Here is a 27,582-nt window from a genome sequence, read left to right as displayed (position 1 = left end):
CACAGTAGTTATTTTAAACCGACAGCACCACGGCAATGTGTGCTGCTACAGTATCTTTCCTTGTGCTTGGCCAGATCTTTTTTTCTTTTTTTTTTCTCCGAGCGATACCTGCTGGGAAGATCAGCGAAGAGGAGAGTAAATAGAGGAGATGGAGGCAGACACAGGGAGGAGACACGTGCAGTATTTTAGGCTGTTTGCCTTCTTTTGTGGTGAATCTGCACTTGTAAAAGAGGATATATATACACGTGTGTGTGCCACAGAATGAGGCTCAGGCTCAGTTCTATGCAGGGCTGTGGTGTCATACTGCCCAGGACCTGCTGTTTTCAATTAAGAGAGTTACTGTCCCCACTGTTCAGGCTGTTATTTCATTATCAGCACCTGGAGCATGTGCACAGTCGGACAGTAGCACAAAACCGTCAAACTTGCCTTGCAGTCACTCTGCTTAACTTCCTGTTCTCATTCTGAATCACCATTAGCGGGGATTACTTTAAATGAAGAAAGTGGCACCTGCTCAGAAATTACACCCATTCTCATACAGAGGAAATTAGAAGCAAGGTTAGCAGCACCCAACCTGGATGATAACTGCAGAGCTATTGTATTCATCTTCATGCCCTAAGCCTTAGTGCTTGTGTTTCTTTTTATGAGGAAACGTTTTATTATTAAAGTTATGTAAATCAGAGATAATGATTTGATCATGATTACAGTAGATATAATATTATCTTATTTTAGGGTTTTGACCTTTGAAGATGTCCCCTTGTGTTCTTAGAAATTACCTACGTATTAACCAACCAGTTGTTGATATTTTACCCACCATCTAAAAAACCTTGGAAGTCATGAAATAATTTATGTATTGATCAATAAATGATAATAGCTGCAGTCCTGTAAGATAGACTGGATATCAGTGAATACGGTACTTTTTATTTTGTTTGTTAGAAATCCAGTTCTTTCAAACTCAATATTAGGATCAGTAAATAGACGTGATCTTTCAATCCTCACATTAGATTTAGAATAAAACGGTTAACGTGTGAGTTTACTTTCAGCCTGATTCTTCTCAAATTGAATGGCAAGCAGGGCCCTGCGCAGTGGAGGAGAGAGTTGCTGGAGGGCTTATGTAAGTTTAATGGGGTTTGAGCAGTGAGAAAATGTATTCATTCATTAAACAGTGCGAGCCTAGTTGGCAAATTCAGACTCCCTGACCCACGGTATAGGCAACACTCTCACACTTGAGTAATCAAGGCTTTTCTGGTGTCTGTCATTTGAAGTCACTGCCTGAAGTTTCTACCTGGTCTGTACTTGGTAAGATTTGTAACTCTGGGATTTACAGAGCTTTTTGTGCATCTTATGCAGAGTAACTATGTAAGATGTAAGACAGAGCTGTGAAGTTAAACACAATGATGCCAATACAGTCAGTGTGTGATGATTTGTTAAGGTGGTGGCTGTGGAAGAGGGCTGTTGCTGATCTTTCTATAATCCAGAATCAGTGTTATTATGTAACAAAGCATAATGGATCTGTATTACATTTTTGTGGTGTCTTAATAACTGTTGAATTACTTTTTTACTATTTCAAATGAACGATGGTTCATTTTTATCTCTGTTTCAGTGCACACATTACTTTTTCTGAGCTTGCTCATCTCATCATATTTGAAACTTTGATGTAAAATTGCAATTACAGTTTATTTCCAACCTTGTGATCAGAAATGACTGCTTCCTTACATGCTTATTATTTACAAATTTTCCGCAACCTCCATCTCACTGCTCTGGTTGATAATATGTCACAGTTAAGATTGTGTTGCTCTTATAATAGTAATATGTCCCGCTGCAGTACTTCCTCCACTCGTTTCCTGCAGGGAAACATAGTTTGTTCAGTCCTCTTCTAGCTCTCTCTACAGATGCTGCTCGGTTTCCTTTCCTCCATGTTTCAACGTGCTGTCGTGTCCCAGTAAAGACGACTCATCTTCTATACAGTTTGGAGCCAGACCAGCAGCTGCGGGCTGTGTTTGCCGCATTGTATTTTATAAAAGGCCAAGGCTGCCGTCTGTCTGTCGGTTCTTTTCCTCTGTGCTTATTCATCTGGGCCTATATAGTAGCCACGGTTTCTCTTTTAAACCACGGGCAGGGCATGAGACGCACACACTGTGTATAGGAGATAGAGGCAGCTTTCTGTAGGTACAGTGGTAAATGATAGCACACACTCCGGCTGAGTAACTCACTGCTGCTGCTGCTGCACAGCTGTGGTGCCACTCGGATCATCTGTACTCCATGTATTCATTTAGATGGCAGCCTGCAGAGGAGCGCTGTGAGGGGCCACATATCAGCAGCGTCATGAAAACCAGCTTCTTCACAAATAACACAAAAACATCTGTGTACAGACAGCTGTGTGTTTCCTTCCTGGGCGAGTTTGAGTTTGACATAATGTTTGTGTTTCAGCTCCGTATTGCCACCGACCATGCAGGTGTCTACAGTATGTGGATTTTTCAGTGCAGGTATGAAATTGATGTGAGCAGCAGAGACGTGCGCTGTTGTGCAACTCTGTTCCCTCTGTGGTTAAAGCAGATTACCCTCTACTGAGTCACCACCACCGGCACAAGATGCTGCTCTCAGCAATAACACAGCAGCACACAGAAGTCAGGCTGATCGCCATGCTGTTAGTTTTGTATTACTAACTCCACCTCAATGACTCCTCCTCTCCTCTCCTCTCCTCTCCTCTCCTCTCCTCTCCTCTCCTCTCCTCTCCTCTCCTCTCCTCTCCTCTCCTCTGTCTCCTCTCCTCTCCTCTCCTCTCCTCTCCTCTCCTCTCCTCTCCTCTCCTCTCCTCTCCTCTCCTCTCCTCTCCTCTGTCTCCTCTCCTCTCCTCTGTCTCCTCTCCTCTCCTCTCCTCTGTCTCTCCTCTCCTCTCCTCTGTCTCCTCTCCTCTCCTCTCCTCTCCTCTCCTCTCCTCTCCTCTCCTCTCCTCCTCAGTCCATAAAAGGACCTTTTTCGCTGACAGCTTTCACTGCATTTTGAGGATCAGCAAGGATCACTAAGCTCAGTCCTGATCTGGGAGCTCAGTAATGAAAAACATACTGAAATTGCATAAGAGTTTGAGCACTTGTGTATTTTTGTGTGTGTGTGTGTGTGTGTGTCATTTTGCCAGGAGGACTGAGCTGTTTTTAGCTTTGCCCAGAGAACAGGGTGCTGCTACTCAACCCTGCCTGTCTCTCCAGGAGCAGAAAAAACTCCCAGAGGGAGTGCAGGACACACACACACACACACACACACACACACACACACACACACACTTGACATATCAATCTAATGGTATTAATACAACATTCCCACTAGCTAGTGTCCAGGAGAAAATGTGAATCCAGAGGTATTAACTCCACTCCGCTGTTTTGTGTGTTTGCTCAGTCCATATGTTGAGTCACACTGTTTTAAAGGCGTCATTCCAAATTTCCTATGATCACACGTAGACGTCTGCATCCCTGACAGCGAGGAGTTGCTGCCGTCTTGGCTGCTGTCAGTATAGTTTTTACGTTATTCTGTGAGGACATAGCTGAGCAGCCAGACTCTTCTTGCTCAGCACAGACAACTCTCCTCATTTTCAATTTCCATTTTAATGTCTGCTGAGCTTCCAGGCCTCTCCGAGGTAAAATTACACTTTCATATCCACCTGTTCCATTAAGCTGATGAAATAAAGATGTAACTGACGAGTGGCGGCAAGATTTAGACTGGTGTCATTAGCTGGCGTCGGTATTTGCCAAACCAGTCATTTCAGCTACTTCTCATTGTCAGGTTGAATGTTAAATAAATGAATTAGGACAGTAAAGGCGGGCGGTCGTAGCGGAGTACTGGCAGGTGTGGCATTTAATTGATGATTACATTTCAATCACAAGATCTCTCTTGTCAGCCTTTCACAGCGGAGAAATGTGGAAAACTGACTTTTCAGATAACAAAAGACGTTCCTGTTATCATCAGCGTCAGTGAGTGTCCGTTTCAGACTAATTGGGTACACGGCCTTAATGCTGAAACACAACAGACGCAGTATGGTGCCAGCAAAGTAGAGAAACAGACAGACGGTCACTTGACTTCCACCTGTCCTTGCTTTGGTGCCATCTTATCCTGATAATCCAGACAGTTAGTCCAGTTGCCCAGTGGGATTGGGATTAGGGATAGTAATGTAATAGTGACCAAGACCTGGCTGTCTGTCTGTAAAACCTCAGAAGATTCAGGTTTTGTCCGGGTGAACCACAATCGAGCCAGAACAACTCCAGACTGTGTGTTGTTGTGTTTCCTCCTCTGAAACGCTGAAAAAGGCCAGACTTTAAATCATAGGTGTAAGTCTGTTGTGTAACTGTCCTGTGTTGTTTTACAGTTCAGCAAAAACTTGTTGTCTTGAGCAGTGGTTCCCAACCTTTTTTGGCTAATGAACCCGTTTTGACATCACAAATGTCTGGCGACCCCGCCATCAATCAAGATGCACCAGCTCAGATATTTTTACCATAAATGCTGCATTTTATTTGAACTTTATTTATATTCGAGAAAGTATAGAATACAGTTGTTTAAGATTGAGTGTGGTGTTTTTAATCATAATTTAAAAAGAATTATAATTAGTTAAAAATATATTTCTATTAGTAATTTTTTATAAATCAATTACTAGACATTTCAGGCGACCCCATTTGAATTCCAGGCGACCCCACGTGGGGTCCCAACCCCAGGGTTGAGAAACACTGGTCTTGAGAAACTCTGTGGTGTCTGCTGCTGAGTTTTACTCTAGGAAATCACTCTTTTCAGCTTGTGTGCAAGATCAGGCCAACATATTAAATTACTGATTATATGTCTTAGTTAATTCTGTATTTCCACAGTGTTTGACTTAATCAATATTGTAACACTATCGTAATTGTTGCAGCACTATGTGATTATTTTCATTGTCTCGTAGCTTCATCTGCATGAGTAATGATCTGTTGGTAGTTTAGTCTCATGTTCTCCACAAGAGAAAAATAGAAATCTTAAAACTAGATTGTTTGGGCTCAGTGTGGAATTACATCTGGTCTGAAGGAAAAACAACAGTGACCACCTTTTATAGTGATCCAGATGTAACAAGCAATTGACATAATCAATTAAAAACTCACATTTACAATCCTGTGAATGGTATTTAAAAGAAGACAACATTGTATTAATAAGCAGCTGTGTTTCTTTCGACAGTCTCTACTCTACTCGTCGTCTAATGTCTTAAAAGGAGCTTTTTCTGAGCCAGATGACGGCAGGAAGCTTTTTATTAAGCCTGCTTGCCTCCCTGATGCTATTGATCGTAATGGATGATTTGGCGCAGTGAAACGCTGTCCTCTCCAGACCCCCCATCCCCCCCTTTACTCCCCCCACACATTCACTGTATTATACAAAGTGTATGATATGCACTGACAGTAGAGGACGGAGTGGCTTTCCCCCTCTGTGCACACCGCTTTGTTCAGTAAACCAGAGGAACGCTGCAGGGAAATCTGTGTTTGAGGGAGAAGCGTGCGCGCCCATGATGCCACCATGCCGGTTTAAGTCGTGTCAGTGTATTCAGAGCTGGGTTCAGCCATACTTCCCTAGTCTGTAAGTAGCTGGCATTACTCAGTGTGTGTGTTCGTCTGCCTAGTGGCTGCCTCTGCGTGTGTTTACATTCAGAAGAAGTAAGGATAAGCTGTAAGGATATTATTCTGCCAGAGTGCCGTAATTGCGAGGAACGCTTAAGCCTCTTTGAAAAAGCTTAGCATTAGGAAGTTGATGACTCCTTAATTATAACTATCGCCATCCAAGTAGTAACTCTGCAGTGATGGTCAGCTGTGAGGAATCACTGATATCCTCAGATGCACACACAGATACGTATCTACACTTACACACCGGTGGAGAGAAATGCTGACTTTGTTTACATGCACATTAGCAGCAGGATTTGAGAGTATCCTGTTTAATGTGTTTGTGCATGGTAACACCGTGTCCTAGTTACAGAAACACTGTTTGCTGGTTGGATTGGGCTGGATTACTCCGATAGAAACCAGGACACTGTGACATGCAATCACTCACCTGTGTGTCTTATCACACGCTGCAGGTTCATCTTTGACACAAGTAACAGGGTCATTAAAAAAATAATTCTAAAAGAAGTGTCACATTTTGTGGACATCAAAATGATATCTTATAACTTTTTTGTTTGGTCTGTACATAAAAAGAAGTGAAAACGACAGGTTGTGGTTTAGAGGTGCTTCTTCATCCAGAGCCAGGCTGTTTCACCCTGCTGTGCCTGTCTTCACTGTCTAAACTGAGCTAACCATCTCCTGACTCTGGCTTCATATTTAGTATACAAATATGAAAGCGCTATCTATGTTGTTATCCAACATTTTTCCAAGAAAGTGAATAAGTGAAAAATGTTGAACCTTAAATATAAACACACACTCACTAAAGGTTGAGCTGAAACTACCACATGTTGCTTGGCGTAACACAGTTAAAGTAATAGGCTACGGCAAAAAAAAAATGTCGTGTCTTGCCTCACTCCCAAGTCCAAGCAGATAGACACCATCCTTTCGACTGTGCGTGCAGTAACAAGGGAAATAGAGCCGTATCACCTGTAATTAGCTTAGCTCAAACGCTGGAAGTGCATAGGTAGTGTTAGCCTGCCTGCTACCTGAGCCGAAATCAGCAGTCAGAAGCTGATTTCATTTTAGCTCTAAACTCTGTAAATATATCACTTTATCGACATTTCAAACATTTTTAGGCGAGAAAGTAGCAGTTTAGAGCAGCAGTGTGTCGGTAATTTGTCTAAATACCAGCTGTTTACAATTTTGTTCGGACGAATTCGGTGCTACTCAAGCTGGACGTTGTGACCAACGCACTTCTGGTTACTTTCACAAAATAAAACAACCGTTGCCCTTTACATACAGAAAACGCACAGCTGAAAGGATGGTGTCTATCTGCTTGTCATGGACTCGGGAGTGAGGCAAGACACGAAAAAATAAAAAATGTTGGCGTATCCCTTTAACAGGAAAAGCACCAAAAAAAAAGTGTGTTGGTCTTCGGCGTTGACAGACCTGTGGAGATGTCAAGGACGACAACAGATATATCAGAATACTGGAAATCATTATGTGTGTGCACCATGAAGTAAAAGTGATTAAAGAGACGATAAGACTTCTAAGACTAGTGCAAAGCCGAACATACTCTATTAGGACTTTTTACTGCCTCCACGTTTCCACCCTGGTCCGAGGCCAGAGACGGAGGATGAGGACCACACTGGCTGACTGGTGTGGTCATGGAAAAGTACACAGCCCGCTGGCTACTGAGATCAAGGGCTCAGAGGTGGAATGGCCTGACGACACTGATTTAGGATCAGTTTGCTTACCCTCAGTCTAAAAAGCAACCATCACTGTTGCGTAAGCCTCCTGCCTGAGTGGTGTGAACCAGGCGACGGTGGCTTGACCATAAATTAACATATTATAAATTAAAAAAAAGAGGGAGAGAGAGGTCCTGGAGGCGGCTGGGCTGTCTGAACCTCTGTAGCAGCAAGAGAACAAATGGCTCTGTCCTCTGCCGTCAGTGATAACATCACAATCCCACTGCACATTTCACTGGGTACCACACTGACATCAGAGCCGACTGTATTTTACTCCTCTTTGTATTGAGGTCGCTCTTTAGATTTGACAGTGTTGTGGATTTTGGCTTTCCGCGGATCAGGTCAGGCACACTTTGACACAATAATCAAACACTGCTTTGCTGCAGGAGGACGAAAAATTAACACCCAATCGATAGCCGGAGCGCCATCACTTAGCCTCTGCAGAGATAACAAACAATCATCTCAGACGGCCTCTTACTTAGCTCGTCCTCAGGGAGTCGTACTATTGATCCAATCTGGGCCAGACAACGCAGACAGTACATCAGTGCTCCCTACAGTGTACAATGACACACAAGTGTGTGTGTTTTGTTTTTTTTTAGATTAGAGCTGTTAAGTTTTGCTCATGCTAACATGCTACTTAGCCAACGTTAGCATCAGTGGCGTGCACAGACTTTTTGAAGGGCAGGGGCGATTGGGAAAAAAAAGGGCAGATATAGTGCGTCCTTGCCACGGAAGAAGGCACTTTAGCACACGTTTTGGCTCCTAGAGGGCACTTTAACGCGGCTGCCCCCCCTGCCCCCCCCAGTGCACGCCACTGGTGGTTAGCATTAACAGCTGTGTTAATGAAGAGGAAACACTGATTCCTTTAATCTCCAGAAGTTTAAAAAAAACAGTGTTGACACTTAAAAAAAAGTCCAGACCGCCTGATGAGGTAGTGCTGCTCTGAGGACGTATTATTATTACCACTTTTGTTGTTAGATGCAATCACAGCTGAAACTCAAACGACCTCACCACATCGCTGCCAACAAGAAACCACATTTTGATGAAGTGTAAAAATAAAAAACAAAGATTCAGTTTTGGAGAATTTTGTCTTCTTCAGTGTCAAAAAGTTGATCGTTTAACAAAGATAAATTAGATGAACTGATCTCAGCTCGTTAAAGCAGCAAACCCAGTGAAATGAAATAACAGTAATGCAGACCAAGTCTATTATTGTGTTTTGTTTCAGTGAGTGTTTGTTGTCAATGTTATACAAGGCTGCTGGTGGTTATATTGTTTCCCTATTGTGTCCTTGTGTGGATGCTTAAAATAATGAGTGAACTAATGGTGGTGGTTTGCATGCATGTGTGTGTCTGCTTGGTATCATATATTCCCCTATGGTTGTGCTAATGCCCTGTTTAACAGCAGCGTGCGAGGACACGTGGAAGGCAGCATCTGTCTGTTGATTCCAGGCACACGTGCCTTACTCACAAAAATGTTGGGTGACCTCAATTGCGGCACCATGGAAACAAGAGGGAGAAAAAGTGCATGTGCACAAGTCACTGTATGTGTGTGTGTGTGTTTGAGACAATATGAACATGGAGGCCAGAGCAGATTATCTCTCATGTATGTACTCAGCCGTGGTCGAGGTCAGGGAATGTAATACTGGTTATTACAATAGTGTCTCAGCCGTTCTTACACATTCATGTCAAAGATTTTTACACCATGATTTAAGAAACGTCTCCTGTAAATCATTCAGAGATCAAGAGAAACAGAATATCCTACAACAAGCTGACTTGGCATCCATATGTATTTCCAGGGGTAGAGTTCTTTGGATCTGCACTCTCCTGCTTCTCATAAACAACAGGAATTAGCTTGATGTTATGTATTTTTGCATATGGCTGTGTTAGTATTAAAGACGCCTTATTTCATACAATACTGTGTGTTGAAGAGCTTGTAGCAGCATACAGGAGGTGATGATAAAAAAAATAATTTTAACATGAACAGTGAGCATCTGTACGTGCATCAGATTTAGGTGTTTAAACTGAATTGTGTGACATCTGTATGTTTACATGTAGAGTAGTAAAATTGTAGTAGTGCCATTGTCATCAGGGCTGCACAATATACATGATAAACATTTTAAGGGGCGATGTTATGATTGGGACATATGATTGCCATTTTGGTGTGAATGGTAATTTTTGCTTTTCATTATCACTTAAGAAATATCAGAATTGATGACATGATGTTTGTTGGGTCTTGTACCAAACAGATACTGTATGTCCCTTACATCCTACAAAAATATGATTTGGTGGCCAGGGTGTTTCTGTAGCAACAGAGACGCCTTGGACATAGGTAGAGTAACTGATACACATGATTGGTATGGGCATCAATATTGATTAAAGGATCCTGTTAGTCCAAATGTACCTTTTAGGACGCTCAGTTTAAACAATGTAAAATAAAGACGCTACAACGGAGAAATGTAAGAACAGTCTTCTTCGTCACTAATGATACAGATGTGATTATCATTGCAGATGTAAATGATGAATATGGGTCATGTAACTTTACGCATTGAGGAGGACCATGCAATGAGTTTAACAGAGTCTGTTGGTTTGTTTCTTAGTATCAGACATAACTGTAACTGTAGGGAGAAGGTGGGAAAGACGCATAGATGATACAAGAAACTCTTTTTAAACCGCGGAGCCTGTTATTGCAAATGCCCCTCACTGACTGAATGACTGACTGAGTGATAGAGTTAAGTCATCATATTTGCACCATTGGTCAGCTGAGTGCCACATGTCTGAGTGGGGGTTTCTCCGTTGGCCGTAACCGTTTCAAAGTGAGTGTGTGCAAACAGTTTCTATTATAACAGTTTTTACTTGTTTTTTTTTAGCATCCAACCATGGCTATTCAAACGGGAGAAGGAGTCACTATTTCATGCTTGTTCAGATGCAGAAAAAAACATCTAAATGAACATTTTTTATTGGCTTTGGCTGCATAGAAAACTGGACATGTGAGCACAGAGAGCAGGACAGACGCAAACAGATAAAGGCCTGAAACCGGCTGACAAAAGGCAGAATGCAAATATAACACAATGATGTTTGTTTACAGCGTTTCCACAACAGTTTTCAGCCACGTCCTCAGTTTCACACATCAACTATACACAGTCCACAGGGAGTAGGACACTGCAAGGTTATGACCAAGTCTTGTTGTATTTTGTGAACAGTGATCTGTTTTCACATTTTCTGTTGAATCAGTATAAAAACATGTAGATGTTTACACTCTGAGTCTGGAAACAGTGATGTTCATTATATCCTAACATGTATCTGTCATCGCCTTGGCCGTAAAACATTTTTATCACAACAGACCAGTGGTGGTTTGCACCTGCGCTTCTTGATTTTGTGTTTACTGTTCCAGAAATCTGTTTTAACACGTGCATGAATGTCTTGCACTGTTTAATCTCCTGTGTCAACATTGTGATGTCTGATGAAGCTCCTACATAGTATAGTCTGGCAAAAAAAGACACATATGGATAGTCTAATGTGAACTGGAAAGAAGCAGGGATTAAACTGTAGATTCCTCATATGACAAAAAGGTCAAACGTTGGTTGAACATGTGATTTATATTGCTGCATCAAAACACAAGGCTCGTGTGTGAAAATGACATAAATAAGACTGCGTCTCGCTTCACTTCCCGTGGCTATCAGCAGCCAGTAATGGACCTCTCTCAAGGCTTGTAAGAGTGGGCCATTAAACCAACGCATAGCGGCATTGGCTAGGCAACAGTCTGAGCCACAGGCTATTGGTTTAGATGTTTCTATTTGTTTTTCCATCCCCTGAAGAGTCCTACAAACTGCTGCTGCAGCATAATGGTGGAGTAGGACCTGTTTTTGCACATGTCCTCGTTCTGCAGCCCCTTATCACAAGAAGGATGAAATTACCTGGGTGCTTGTTAAAGGTAGATGGAGGGATGTAAACACTGATAACATGTTATCACAGAAGACTCCTGTGCTTCCTGAGGTTTGTGTTTGCAGATGAAAACTCACCTTATATGGCACAAACAATCACCTGAGGACTTGTATTATTTAACATACAGTACTGCTTTGATGTGTTTTATAATACACTCACAGGTTGAGTTTAGTTAGCACAGACCTGTTTTGTTACTCAGGACTTCAGGATACCCTCTGTAATTCTATCCCATAATGCCCCTTTCATAACTTCTTCCTTTGGCTTTCCTCACTGTGCTGTGTCCTCATCATCTTTATGTCTCTCAGTTTCTGTTATCAGTCTAGTGTTATAGGATTAAAGGAAAAGCTGCAGGGCACCACGGTTGTGTCATTTGCACTCTCATTGAGTTCTTGTAATCATAATGTAATTACACTGCAGTCAGGCATTCACATGAATTAAACAGCTCAGATGTAAATGTAGCTCCGCACGGCTCTTCATCGCTCCCTTCCCCAGACCCATCTCCTTCCTGCCATCATTATTATTATTTATACAGAATGGTGGGTTTACTTTCCAGGTAGAGATGAATACATGAGTGTAACAGTTCTTCAATCCATGGTACCAACACAGTGATGTAGGAATATTAGAATAAATTAGCATTATGGAGTTGTTGAAGGCTGTTATTGTTGTTATTAAGACAGTAGTATATATATATGTGTAGAAAGCAAAGTATATACGGTAGATACTTTGGAGTATACATTCATACATCCACTCACTATTACCTACAGTATGCACACACACACTATGTCTTAACAGGTGCATGCAGAAAAGAAGAGATGTGGCTGCAGTGAGAAACATGTCATGTCTCTCTTAAACTCACACACACACACACACACACACACACACACACACACACACACACACACACACACACACACACACACACACACACACAGTTAGCCAGCCAATCACATGCATCCTCACACTTGAACCTTCACAGTACCATAAAAACAGCAGAGCGTCCTCTTTAATTATCTGCATTGCAAACAGTCTTTCATCACTTTTTTTTCTCCCCTCAAATTTTATTTCCTGGGTGTTTCAGCTTGAAGGGAGCGTTGCCGGGAATGCATTGGCACGCTTCGGCTTGCTCATCGCAGTGTGAATGTGAATGTGAATGTGTGTGTGTGTGTGTGTGTGTGTGTGTGTGTGTGTGTGTGTGTGTGTGTGTGTGACAGAGGGAGCGAGATAGAGAGACAGAGCAGAAGGAGGAGGGGGGCAAACAGGCGATTCTGTGGCTCAGTCACATGGGCATCCACGAGCGGCAGGCAGAGACAGAGACCAGAGCGGCTGGCTATCAATTCAGCTGAAAACACAGTCAAGCTGTGAAGATGCCGTCCCACTCCTGAGTGATACAGGGTGGTGGAGGTTATAGCTGTTAATGTCTCAGCGGGTGAGAGGGACACAGTGAATCACGATGTGCTGATGTTACAGTCGGGTCTTTGAAAGTCCTGTTTTATCATCTGTCATCCTTATTTCTCCTCAATTATCCACCAGACTGTAATTATTCATGGTATAATTTACAGGACGTTGTCACTGAAGGCAGCTTGTAAAGCTACTAAACATACTGTATGTTACATTTTATATTGGATTAGCGATTTTTGCAGGTTTATATTAGACATTTTACACAACACGCAGGCTGGGGTAACCACTGCATAGACACAACATTGAGCAAAGATGAACATGTTCAAATGTAAAGATTGATCTTTGGATTTTAGGAATTTATTTGGCGCCATTTGAATAAAAATGTGTATATATATATATATATATATATATATATATATATATATATATATATATATATATATATATATATATATATATATTTTTTTTTTTTTTTTTTTTTTCTTTCCTATCCAGCCCTATTCACTGTTTCGTTTAAAGGAACAAAATTGCGGCAGGTAGAAAAAAAGACAATTTTCCCAGCAACCATTTTGTTCTGCTATTAGTGCTTTTTCCTGCTCTGTGAAGTCTGTTGTAAAAAGGTCGACAGTGTTGATAAACAGGAGCTATTGTTGAAGACATTTTGAAATAAGCAGCTGGAAAAACGCAGGTGGAATTAAAGACGCTTAATAATGCTATTTCCACCTGCGCCTTGCTGTGACAGATCAATATGTTCGCTATGAATAAAAGGCTGTTGTGGCTGAAAGAGACAGGAGGGCTTATATAGGAACAGTAGGCGCTATTTCTTTCTTCAATACAGACTGTATAGATTATATACGGTGTTCACTCATTATTATTCTACCATGCACACATACAGTCAGAGAAGCCAGACGGATGAATGAGCTGTGCACAACCAGTGAAAACATGGGACGACTGGGGCCTTTTTATATCAAATAATAAATGTTATTGTATTGTAATGTGAGCCTGTCTAGTTTGAACTTTCAAAAGCAGCTTGATGCATCTCACCCAACTCTCCACCCTACAGAACATGTGTTATTTTTCACACTTATGTTTCTATTTAAATACCACCCTCCCTTTGGCTTTTGTTCCTGCTGCCACTATGTCATGAAAGTCGTCTTCTCCCACTCCTGCTCAGATTTCCTCCTTTGTCTTTATAATCCTTTTTCACACAGGATATGTGTCTATGTGACTGTAGTAAATGATAAACCTGACAATTGATGACGTCCATATAGCTGCCTCATTTTCAAGGTCCTGGTGTTCTTCATGCTGGATCACCATCACACTGTCTTGTCTGCTGTAGAAACAAAGTAGCTAATGCATCTACACAGTGACCTACAAAGCAGATCTAGTCCACCAGAAAGTAATGTTATGTCATTAATGATAATAAAGCTGTTAAATCAGCCAGAAAATCTGGTGGAAAAATTTCATTTGATATTGTTCATAAGATTAAGAATATCCCATCTCATCGCTGATTTATTTATTCACTACACTCAGACTGGGCTGTTGCTGTTGTAAACATATTTGCAGTTTCTTGATAAATTCCACCATCTGCGTGAGTGTGATTTTAGTTACAGTTATAACAGAGAGGGAATTAATCAGCTTCACTCTTGCTCTGTCCGAATCCATCTCTCATCCCCTCGTTCTCTCTCTCTCTCCACTCTTTGCTCGTCTTGTGTTCGCTCGTTCCTGCCCTCCGTAGCCTTGTCTGCATTATTATGCTGAGTGTTATATGACTGTAATCATGCATCTATTTTCAGGCCTTCATTTCAAAAACAGGCCTCTGTCTGATTGCCTTTCTCTACTGCCAGCATCCTGCCATTGGACAGAAAACTAGAGGCCATTATTACAACATTATTATATGATAAACGCGTACACAAACAAACACACATGCACGCACACACACACACACAGATTCCTATGCCATGATTGGCCTTTTAATCTCTTGTTGTACTATATGTCAGCCATTATAATATTAGCCTCGTAAAGCTGCAGAGCTGCCAGCCTGTACTTTACTGTCACTTTAACTTCGGCACATATGTTGAACTCACACGGAAAGAACCTATAGGTTTTAATATAGGTTTGAATATATGTGACATACATAAAATTGGCCGTTTTCATATATGCACCATATATGCACAGATAAACTGCATATAGGTTTCATATATGCGCATTTATCCTCATGGGGATATATGCGCTGAGGATATACAGTATGCGCATATATGAAACCTATATGCAGTTTATCTGTGCATATATGCAGCATATATGCACCATATATTTTAGCATATATGCGTATATATGAAACCGGCCAATTTTATGTATGTCACATATATTCAAACCTACATTAAAACCTATAGGTTCTTAACGTGTGGGAACTTTTTACATTGACCCCAGAATGTGACACATGTGCTTTTGACTACAAGTGGATATTATTTATCTTTTATCTTTGGCTTGTCATGATCAGGTCTAAAGTATTAAGGTATTTTTGTTATTGTTATTTTCATCAATAAATCTGACGACATGAGTCATTCCAGCTCTGTGAGACACAACAGTGCTTGAGCTGACGTGTAGCAGGTGCAATGTTAACACGTTCTCCAATTCATCAATAGTTATTAATAAACACAAAGTACGGCTGATTCTGTGAGTTCAGCAGGTTTGAGGTGATAAATCATATTCTTGGACAAAATCAAAATATAGACCTGGTGAGTGTAACAAATGTCTTGGTAATCGATCCAACAGTCAGTGACAAACGTCAGCTTGTCAGCGTTGTTAGAGGAGGGATCACTAAAGTCATTAGGAATCATCCTCAGGATTTCATGACCATCAGTCAAATACAGGCTGAAACATTTCAGTGTTGACCAGAGAGGTGGAGCAACAAACTGACACATGTGTGCATGTATGAATCAGACTCCGTGCCCTCTGAGCTGGTGCGCCTGGTTCCTGTGGCTCGTCCAGCTGACAGCGCCACACTCGTGTGTTTGACACTGTTATTACATAATGCTGGACTGCTGTGTTAGGACTCATCTCTGTCACAGTGAGAACTAATGAAGCTCAGTACTGGAGACTCACAGCTAACACCCTCATCTTTCTCTCTCTCTCTGTCTCAGATGCTGCTGCTAAGAAAGCCTTCATCACAGAGGTGAGCTGCCGTCTGTCCCTGTGATCAGCTGCTCTCTTATTATCTTCTCTGCAGGTCTTCTCTTGATCGGCCACATTGACATCTAGTCATAGTGGTTTTAAGCAGACACTAATGAAAACCCACTGCATCATAACAGTTTGATTAGAGGTCATTAAATACAACGGCGCACATCATTTTCCTTTATTGGTGCAGGAAACTTCTACAAATGTCAGAGTACCAGAAAGTTTAATCAAGCTAATATATTTAAATGTCACATTATTACTGTCTGTGCTGGACATCTTGGCTCACATTAACTTAATCCAGCTGTCACACAGATACTCTGCTGTACACTTAAGTAAACTCTTAAAGGGATAGTTCAACATCTTGGCAAATTGGCCCATTACCATAATCCCTATAGTCATAGCAGTAGGTTCATTACCTTTAATTGTCGGTGTAAGCTATTTGAGTTGTTTTAGAGGTAATTCTCTGTATTTACCTCTAAGACAACTCATAGCGTGGTGAATGTGCAGGTCACAACTTGTCCACCAGAGTGTTTTGGAGTTGTTGGATTGTGTATTTGATGAGTTTGATGAGGGAAACCAAGAAATCCCATTAGCCTTTGTAGCGTAGCTCTGAGCAGCTCACGGCTCTGCTCCGCCGTTCTGAAAATAGCTTGCACCGACAATTAAAAGTAACGAACTTACTGCTATGACTATAGGGATTATGGCAATGGGCCAATTTGCCAAAATGTTTAACTATCCCTTTAAAGGAACTGGGTGATATTTAGTCTGCTGACAACATTTAATCCTACTCGCCAATGTAAACAAAAGAACTGAATGAAAACAATTTACAGTAGCACCAGCAGTATGTACTGTATGAGATGTTGGCAATGGGATTGAAAACTCCCATTGTAGTTTCTATCAGTGAAACAGTTTCACAGCAGATTCTCATTCTGAGAAATTGGGTTTGATTGTTTTAGGGACTTCAGTTCTACGAAATAAAGATGCTTTTGAATACAACAGAGTTTATATTTTGCTTCAAAATGAACACCTGGGCTGCTCAGTGAAAAACATCAAAGCCTTAAAATGCTTTCATGCATTAATATTTTATCAATCCCCTGATTTAATATTTACATAATCAATTTTAACAAACAGGTGCAAATCCCTTTGTTCCAATAACACAAACCTCTCGTTGTGTCACCAGATGCCCTCGTCCTCAGGCCAGCCCGGTCAGGGGAAGAAGATTGGTCACAGAGGAGTGGATGCATCAGGAGAAACTACTTACAAGAAGGTAACATCCTGCAGACTGCACATGGCAGCATGAGAAATTATTTAATTTTTAGGTGTGAGTAACAGAGACAGCTTTAATACCAATTGAGAATAACGTTTTCTTGTCTATTCCCTGTATATAAGATAGTAAAGTGTATTTTATTAGCACCTCACTCACACCATACTTATCTCCCTCTGGCTCTCTCTCCCCACAGACCACATCCTCGGCCTTGAAAGGCGCCATCCAGCTGGGCATCGGTTACACAGTGGGCAACCTGAGCTCCAAGCCCGAGAGAGATGTGTTGATGCAGGACTTCTACGTGGTGGAGAGCATCTTTTTCCCCAGGTCTCACACACACACAAACAAAACATACCACAGCAGTGCATTTTCAGTGCATAGATGGATTATACAGCATTGATGCAGTTGATTTTTGTTGACAGGTTCTCTGTTGTTGTTGTTTTTTGTATGTATGTATTCTTATATAAAATGTGATTACTGTCCTCTGATGCTCTGTCCTCTAGTGAAGGGAGCAACCTCACTCCAGCGCACCATTTCCCTGATTTCCGCTTCAAAACGTACGCTCCTGTGGCCTTCCGCTACTTCAGAGAATTGTTTGGCATCAGGCCAGATGACTACCTGGTAAGATTTAGTCTGTTGTTCACTTCCAGCTGTGTCAGTGTCACGGATGGGAATTGAGAATTGTAAACTGTCAAAACCACTGGACTTGTCTTGTATGCCTCTGTACTTATCAATTCTTTATCAATAGCAGTATATTCAGCTAAGCATGGCCAAAACAATGACGTCAAACGCATGCATCTGCACTGCTGGAAACTTGCATCAAGAATGAGTCACAGTTGAGAGGAAGGAACAGTCCCAATTTCTTCAGGACTGGTGATGGTGTTAGTTAAAGTCTGTAAAATGGTCCTTTCAGATTTGGGTGGAAATGGCAGCAATATGCTAAAACATCTTTCTACACGTCATAAATTAAACGGCTTAAATTCCTAGAACGCATTGTATTTAACACTGCACACACGCGTCTACAAACACATGAGTGCCACCACTCTCCAACTGAGCAGCGCGTCTGTTCCTGAAATATCCCATGTTACAGTAATATTAACTCTATGCAGGCAGGCTGAGCAGATGCGTGAGTCACATGTTGCATGTTTCCTACTCTTTCTCTACACTGTGTTCAGACTCAGAGACACTGAAAACCTGTTAAAGGCCCTTGTTAAGGGAGGCAGTAAAGAATAATCTAATTTAATAATTATCAAATCCCAAACCAGTATATGTGCCTCAATGATTTAAAGGGATTTTTAAACACATAGCATGGATGCTACACAGGAAGTCTCCAGGATCAAATATAGATTCAGATCTCATAACAATTTCTCTGGGATCAGAGAGCAACAAATATTCATGTACGGAGAAATGTAAGGTAAAGTAAAAACAAAAGTATATAGTAGTATAACAAATGTAAACACAGAAAAGGTAAAGGCACCAAAAGAAAAGCAAATAACTACCGGTAACTTTGACAAGTGGGGAAGAGAGATGGGATGTTTGGAGAGAGCTGCAAGTGGATGAATGATGGAAAGGAACCATGAGACAGCACAAGAGAGGGTGGAGGGAGGAGGGAGGATGGGTGAGGAGGAGGAAGGACGGTTTGTAGCTTTTCTCTCCACATCAGTGAGGAGGAACAGAAGGCTGCATGATTCACTGCTCTGCTCTGAGCAGTCTAGCAGACTATACATGCACCGCTTAGTCACTGTTGATGCATGTTCCATGTGCACTGTTTATTGATGTATGGGTGCTACGTGGATGCACGCTGCTTGTTCATACATGTGTGCCATCATTTACTTTGTACCCGACTACTGTCCTGCTTGAGAAAACAAAATGTACACACATATATCATTTATTTCAGACTGATTAGATTAGGTCCATAGAGAAACAAAACAATGAACCAATAACACACTCTTTTTTGTAAACATAATTAATCGCTCCTCACCTGAAACTAAATCTAAACCCCTTTTTGGAGGCATAAAATTTAAAGTAATATCCTAATGTCACATGTAGGTATCACATTACATTCATAGTGGTGGAGAAGCTGATGATCCTGGATTCTCTTCACACGGATTAGTCCACATTTAAAAGAGTTTTCCATAGAGGTGGGAGGAGTGTAGTTAAACAAGCCGGGCACTGTGTGCTCATTCATTCATTTATGTTGAACACATTTGGCATGCGTGTGCTGCTTTGGGTGTAAACCAGGGTTTGAGTATGAAACACAGAATCCTTAAGCACCACTGCAAACTGCAGACAGAGAAAGAGCAGTTACATAAACAGCACAAAAGTCAGAGTCAAACCTGAAACTATTCAGGTGTTAAATATGTGTATGAATTGTATAAAAATAGTCAAACTCATCTCGGCCTACATTCAGCACATGGATTTGACTCCAGCATCACTGTGGGACCTTTTCTGACCTGTTCCCAGTCGATGCTGTGGCCAGGTTTGGACAGCTGATGATGCATTCGTATGGTTAGTTAAAATAGTTGCTGGTTCATCTTCTCTGGGTGAGCTGAGCTGCTCGACTCGGCAGAGGCTAAACAACTGACAGGTGTCACAATGGAGAATACACGAATACCACAATTTCACATGATTTGTCTTCTTGGCACAGTGTGCAGTGTTTAGGGGGCACATAGCCATAGTTACACACAGTGAATTAGTTTACTATCTCTTAAGCTGTGTTTCAGTCGGTTACCACAGAACTTGATGATAACAGATTAAGTTTGTGTTGTAAATATATTCCTCCCTCAGCTTTGCCAGCACAACTGTCGCCTTTAAGGTATTTTAATCACACCCTCAAAAAGACTGTGTCCCACCTGTGAGACCTTGGGACTGTAGTTGTTAATATGATACAGGGATGCTACATGCCACAGTTTGCTTGTGGCCATATCCAGCTCATTTGGACATTTTCCCTCTACACTGTGTTCATTTGTTTTTTTTTGATGTGACAAAAAATAAATGGAATGAAATGTGAAAAAGGGAACCATTAGCAAAAAGGATGTGGGGGATGCTTCACGTCTTTCTCTCTGTCATGACTTGCTTTTAAGCCGTGGAGAGAAAGGGAGTGGATGGGCTGAGTAACTATCACATCAGAAGGAATCTGATGCATTAACAAACAAATCTAATAAATCCTCCTCCCTTTCCTTTTTCCCCCGTTCACTCCGGCTTTCTATATCTGGTGCTGTCGGATACCACTGTTGCTGTCCTCTGTTCTCGCCTCCTTTTGGAGCTGCTCTTTTTCCATGAAATTAGATTTAGATGGTTCAGAATAACACAGACGGGTTTCCTGGAAAAGACAGAAAAAAGTTGGTATTTGTTCCAGAGCGAGGGACAGAGACGTGTGCCTGCCCAGGGGAACGGCTTTGGCATGTGACGTCAAACCAGATCTCTTTGAGTGTATCAAATACCCACAAACACTGCACTGCCCACTGTGAACAACTACATATAATATATGAAACGTTTTGGATTAAGTGTGAGTTCAGTGTTGAGCTTAGTACCACGTTCTCCCTTTTTTTTTTAAAGGGTTTCCTAATTTTCTAAAACCATTAAATCTCTGTTTGTGTGTGTGTGTGTGTGTGTGTACTTGCAGTACTCCCTGTGTAACGAGCCGCTGATCGAGCTGTCCAATCCTGGAGCGAGCGGCTCCGTCTTCTATCTCACGAAGGATGACGAGTTCATCATCAAGACCGTGATGCACAAGGAGGCTGAGTTCTTACAGAAACTGCTGCCTGGATACTACATGGTAAGCATGGAGTAGGACTGTGTGTGTGTGCAATGAAAGGGTGTGAATAAGAATGTAAACAAGATGTTCTTTGTCTCAATTAATAATTTGAATTGCATTAGCTTTTTCTTTTTAAACACATCATGGATTTAGATGAATATATGTTGAGTAAATATTGGCCATGTTATTCTCATACAGAACAATAAGCTCATCTCGATATTATTAAGTCAGTTACATCCTGTGCAAAGGGTGGGGGGGTCTGTCAGTGTGTTCATGTAGCTCAGTCTGAAGAGGCCACTGCACACATGCAACTCTTAAATGCCAAACTCTCCGTATGCCCTTATTTTGAGTGGTACTTTTTTAGATGTCAGGTTTATGTAAGAGCCCGGAAATGTCTGCCCCGAGCGTGACATCAACAGCTCTATCATCCCCGACTGAAACCTCAGGCCATGCGCTTTCATAAGACACTGGCCGGATGTACTGTACTTAAACCTAACAGAGCATGACTTGCACCAACAATACCCCCCCCCACCCCCCTCAGAACAAAGTCAGCTCCATGTATGTCCATGCTGCTGATCCAGCCTCTCAAGTTCACCGTCTTCCTCGGCCTTGGGAGTCCATTCATGTGCCGCCAGCCGTGGCCAAAGACCACTGCAGGAATTCATTTAATCATTTAGGAACGTTTAAAAGGCTCAGCGCTTTTTCGGTAACCTTTTCCAATCTCTGCGGTTGTGCAGCCTCCGAAGCATTTTCACAGGTGTAATTGGTCTAAGAAGGGGCCGCGTAATGAGAGTAGAGACATTCAGGCTCATGTAGCGTGGCTGTAGCCTTAAGGGTCAGAGCTGGTGGACTGAGGAAACAGGGCTGAGAGAGAAAAAACACGACACAAAAACAGCGTAGATGGACACAAAAGAAGCGGCAAAACAACGTAGAGATGTGGTAAAGAAAATAAAGCGACTGTAAAAAAAACAGACAACAGACAGCGTGCAGTGCCGTGCCGTGCAGCCAGGCAGTGCAGTCATTGGTGAAGCTCCACACGTCGTCCACAGCTGACTGGCTGGCGGTGGCGGTGGGCTGGCCGAGGAGAGGAGTCTGGCTCTGGGCAGCAGCAGCATACAGATCACAGTGATGTAACCACCTCTTCCCCTTCTGTGTATGTATGTATGTGCTCTTCTATTAGACGGCCGGTCGGTCTTTCTGTTCCCGCTCACGTTTTAACATCTTATCACACACACCCCTCCTGCTGCAGCGACACTCTTGGTGTAATTTATTTTCCTTTATCTCTCACTCTCACTCCGTGTTTTAATCCACTCGTTTCCCACCCTGATTCCCTTCCATGCTTATATTTGTTCTCAATCCCTCTCTCCTCTCTTCCTCTCTCTTCCCTCCTCTCTCTCTCACGTGTCTGTGTTGTTGGCTCGTCACCGCTCTGCCCTCTTCACATTGACAGAAGGGTCGTGTGTGGCTGACGGCAGAGAATGCTTCCTCTCCCTCTCTCTCTCTCTCTCTCTCTCTCTCTCTCTCTCTCTCTCTCTCTCTTTCTTTTCATTGTGTTGCTCTCTCCACCACTCTCTCTCTCTCTCTCTGCTGAAGGTCACTCACGAGTGCTGCTCCTTTTAGCCACACTTCCACATCCGCCCTCTGTCTCCTTCTCTAAGTCTGCTAGTTACTTGAACTCCTGGATGTTGTTGCGTTATCACTGCGTACGGACCACTGCTCTCTCTCTCTCTGCTCTCTCATCTGTCTAATGGGACTGAGCTGCTGGCACAGGTCCCAAGGTCAAAGCAGGTTTTTAACTGAGCACAGAGCCCGACTAACCTCATTTGTGTGGATTGACTACTGAAATATTCAGCTCCGATTGGTGATGGAGGAGAGAGGCCGAGGTCATCGTCTTGACAGCACTGTGGTGTTTTGTTGTTGTTGTTTGTATTTCATATAACATCAGCAAGCTCTGTTGTTATTATTTCATCACTGGTTAATTTAGAAACATTTTTATGTAATCTAGTTAATTTGTTTGGTCTATTAAATGGTTAGAAAATGACATTTCTACTGACTGACGGAACTTAATAGTTGAAATGATATCAGACAAAACACTAAATAATTTTGAATTACAATGAACACATATGCTTTCTTATAGACTTATATTTATTAATAATGTTTTAACGTTATAAAAATGTATACTATATTTCAGGGAGCTGAAGTTATTCATTTAGTGAGACCAATGAGATCATTGAAATTATTTATTGTGAAAATAAAGTGAATGATTTACTAAAAACAGGGCCCTCATTAACTCATTGAGTGCCAGACCTTTTATAAAATGGTCAGTGCCATGTGCCAGCGTTTTGGGGCATTTTGAGTAATATGTCAAGACCCAGAGAATATGTTGTACTATGACTCTGAAAACACCAACCAGCTCAAAGGAAAGAGGGGACTCTCTATTTGACTAGGGAAAAAACCATTTGTTTGTACCTTGTTCCATTCTTGATATATCTTAAGCTGAATAGAGCCTGGTTGCACCAAAAAGACCACTTTTTTTCTAGAAAGCTGAGAAAAATGCATTTTTGTGAAAGAGAGTCTCTCAAGAAAAACAGTGATTTATCCGTTTTAATTTTGGCTTCAAAAACATGTAAGACATCTGAAAATTTCATTTCACATGTTTCATTCCCCCCCCCCCCCCTCCCCCCCCCACACACACACACACACACACACACAAAAGACAAAACAAAAAACAAAACAACAACAACTAAAATACAACAAGTACGAGCAGTTGCTGCCCCCTCAGCCTCTGATACGCCCCCCTCCTTACACTTGTTCCAGGCTCTGCCCGTCGTTTTTCTCTAGAAATAGAAACTTTTTCCGACTTTGTTATCTCTGTACCGATCGCGCTCGTCTTCTCCTTCTTCTTCACTTCTTGCTCTGATCTACAGTCTCATTCGTTCTACACATCCCAGAAGCCCCAAAATTACTCACAGTGTGCGCGAGAGCGTCCCTATTTACCAGCCGCAGAAAACTGCGTTTGACGTCTATGGACGTCATTGGCACTCAAGCGTTGGATTTTGATTGACGTCCATAGACGTCAATGGCACTCAATGAGTTAACTATCAAAAAAAAAAAAGTTCATCCATTTTGCTTTTCACTGTCATCGATACTGCACATGAATGGCTGATCTGTGTCCTTCAGAGTTCAACATGAAAACCTTTAGTTAGTGGGAGATTGTATTGTTGTTGCTTTTGTTGTTATAACACTGTGACCAGCTGTTAATTCAAGTCTTCTAACTCCATGAGGTCACTGAGAAGACACTGATGTAAAACTCATTTATTTCACACTGGGTTTAAACTTGGGCAGTTACTCAGTCTCTCCCCATTATTAATCCTCCGTCCTTGTCGTGATGCCGGCTGGGTCCTCTTCATGCTGGAGCTTGATTGTAACCAGACTCGGCAGCGTTGTAATCACAGTTTGAGTCTGTCCACTTTCATGTATCATAGCACTGTGAGGAAACTCTTGATTTGTGTTCGCTCTGCACTCTGCTGTGATCAGATGGCAAAAACTGTAGCTAAAGTGTGTGTGCGGCACGCTGAACACCATGTTATGTTATAAATATACTAAATTAGTATCATCCATCACATTGTTCATGTATTTTTTATTCCGTAATATATATTTATTCCTATGAATGAAAGATGCTGGGTATTGTGCTCTGTGCCAAAAATGTCCACTTGTCCACATGAATATCAATTCAATTCAATTCAACTTTATTTATAAAGCACATTTCATGCACAAGGCAGAGTCAATATGCTTCACAACAGGTTTACATAGAGTAAAAACAGTCCTAGAAAATCAATTAGAAATCAATCGGAGAGTGCAAGTGCAAGTAAACAATCATATGCCATCTTCACCACACACTTAAACTCACACATGCGCACACACCCACACAACCACATATGGACACATGCACACATAGTTCAACAGAATGCTGTTGCAAAAAGATTCTTAAAAATGGCTACTGATGTGGCATGTCTAACTGTATCAGGCAAGGTGTTCCATTTTTGTGGGGCATGTGCACTAAATCTGCCTCCCCTTCTTTGGATCTGGTGCGAGGGATGAGTAAGTTGCCACTGCCTGTTGACCGAAGTGTTCCTGCTCGTGTGTAAGTGATGAGCATATCTCTGATGCTGCACGGCAACAGGAACTATTTCTCTGGCACATCTTGCTTTCGGCGACATATAAAAAATCTGTCTTGTAAAATGTAATAATAGATTGTGTGGTGACCCCGCTGACCTTTCCCCACATAAACTCAGATTTGTCCTTCCTCAACATCCAAGCCAGTTTATGAGACCTTACAAGACATTTTGCTTCCCCCCTCTCTCTCTCTCTCCTTGTGCCCCTCTTCTCCAGAACTTGAATCAAAACCCTCGCACTTTGCTGCCCAAGTTTTTCGGCCTCTACTGTGTCCAGTCCGGCGGGAAAAACATCCGCGTGGTGGTGATGAACAACGTCCTCCCCCGCGTGGTTCGCATGCACCTCAAATACGACCTGAAGGGCTCCACCTACAAGAGGCGAGCGTCCAAGAAGGAGAGGGAGAAGGCCAGGCCCACCTTCAAGGACCTGGACTTCATGCAGGACCTGCAGGATGGACTGATGCTGGACCAGGACACGTACAATGCGCTCGTCAAGACCCTACAGAGAGACTGCCTGGTAAGGAAGACGAGGTGGAGAGAGGGAGACGATACAGTACAGCTGCCATGTTGAGACTTCCATCCACATTTTCCTGCTGCAACAGGAATGAGAGAGACGTGGCAGGAGGGAGGGAGACTGAGCTGAGGGGGAGATGGAGAGAATGGTTCACTGATTCTGAGGGAGGATCCAGAGTATCCCGAGAGAGGGGGTAGATAGTAGGCAGTAAGGGTTAGAGGGAAGGATTAGAGGGAGGGTAGAAGGAAGGATAAAGGAGGTTTGAAGCAAGGATAAAGTGGTGGTGCTATAATGCAGTATCCCAAAGGGAAAGAGACAGATAAAGAGACATGAAGTGAAAAGGAAATGGAGTTGGACAAGAGTTCAGGATTGTGATAGTCCGCAGAAATAAGGATTGTGGATGGGAGAGTAAATGGAGGGAGAGAAGAAGGCAGGAAGAGGAAGGGGAAATTTATGGCAGTTTTTGGCATTTCCAGGATCCCTCAATATAAATTAGAGCGTTGAAGTTTAAACAAGGTGTCCGCTCTCGTAGCAGGCCTGTTCTTGTCTAGTAAATCACCACCTTGCATTTACATTTATAGGGAGTGGGCTAGGGAGGGAGTGTGTGCTCACACTCCAGCTCCGTCATACATTGTTAATTCATGTGTGCGAGCTTGTGCGTCCTGTATATGGTATTAACATCTCCAGTGTTACAGCTCTCATTCCCTCTGGTGCCGGCGCCGTTATGCACTCGAGATAAAAGCTTCCTATTATACGACCGCGTCCGTCAATCACTGCACCACTATACTATATGTGTCTTCTGCTCAGGTGCTGGAAAGCTTTAAGATCATGGACTACAGCCTGCTGCTCGGGGTCCACAACATGGACCAGGCCGAGCGGGAGAGGCAGATGGAGGGCTCCCAGGGCGGCAGCGATGAGAAGAGGCCCGTGGCCCAGCAGAAGGCCCTGTACTCCACAGCCATGGAGTCCATCCAGGGAGGGGCAGCCTGCGGAGGCTCCATCGACACCGATGACACGTGAGTTTTAGCCAAAGAGACAAGAGGAGGTTGGCAGCAAAACCGGTGATAAATGGGGATGCTGGCATGGTACTGGTAATAATAATAAACACTGTGGAAGACTAGATTAATATCAATAAATCTGCTTTAAGTGCTTAAACCGCAACCTCTATAAGCCATATGCTGCAGTTCACAAGCAAATAATTAACATTATCGGATATTTTAACCTGTTCAGTGGGAACATTTTGTAATTTTCAGTGCAAGTGGAGAAACTTTTTACAAGGTGTGAAAAAACAAATCACTAAATTTACAAAAAGAAGTAAAGTGATGCATGAAAACTGTCCTATAAAAGGACATTTCAGAAATAATAAAGGCACACAGGTTTAAAGGGTTTACAGTACAACTAAAGTATTATTATATAGTAATCTCAAAGGAATTTTAAATCGAAAGCAACTGGACTTGGTTATTTGTTGCTTTCGATTTAAAATTCCTTTGAGATACTATGACCTGGACAAATGAGAATATGCACAGGCATATGTAGTAATAATTTCAAAGACAGAAACAAAAATTGGCCTTTTTACAATCCCCATAAGTAAATTAACAACACACCTCGGTTTCATCTCTAAATCAAATTGTGTCTGATTGACTGTCAGCAGTTTAGGAGATGGAGTAGAGCTGAGCGTCTGCACCTTCACTGTGCTTCAACTCTGTGGTTATGGGATTATGGATTATTTGGTCAAAGGTGAATACTTACAGTGACAAAAGGATTGGATCAAGAATTGAGCTCTGCAGGACACTGATGTTCACTTAGCAGCACGCTGAGCTGTCAGAGGTGGAGGAGAAATGAAAGGAGAAATGAAGCATGGCAGATAATAACGTCCAAGTCCCTAAAGATGGAGTTCTCCAGAGTGCATGTCTTATATAGATCTTTAATGTGTAATGGATGCCATTAAGTAGCTCCACTACACAAGCATGAGAGACAAGTGGTGCATTAAGTTACATTTCTGATTCAAATAAAG

At 42.1% G+C, this 27,582-nt stretch overlaps 1 protein-coding gene across 1 annotated transcript in view; it reads left to right on the top strand.

The window, feature by feature from the left end:
* Positions 1-27,582, top strand: part of pip5k1ca (phosphatidylinositol-4-phosphate 5-kinase, type I, gamma a) — a 51,174-nt gene that overhangs the window by 4,491 nt on the left and 19,101 nt on the right. The window contains exons 2-8 of the mRNA XM_083970863.1: positions 15,825-15,856; positions 17,039-17,125; positions 17,319-17,449; positions 17,626-17,743; positions 20,748-20,900; positions 25,272-25,571; positions 26,376-26,584. Coding sequence (XP_083826989.1) covers positions 15,825-15,856; positions 17,039-17,125; positions 17,319-17,449; positions 17,626-17,743; positions 20,748-20,900; positions 25,272-25,571; positions 26,376-26,584 — 1,030 coding nt within the window. The remainder of the gene's footprint in view (positions 1-15,824; positions 15,857-17,038; positions 17,126-17,318; positions 17,450-17,625; positions 17,744-20,747; positions 20,901-25,271; positions 25,572-26,375; positions 26,585-27,582) is intronic.

This window comes from Trachurus trachurus (assembly GCF_905171665.1).
Source record: "Trachurus trachurus genome assembly, chromosome: 4".
Lineage (NCBI taxonomy): Eukaryota > Metazoa > Chordata > Actinopteri > Carangiformes > Carangidae > Trachurus > Trachurus trachurus.
The sequence above is the reverse complement of the archived record's forward strand: the minus strand, read 5'-3'. Positions and strand labels throughout refer to the sequence as shown.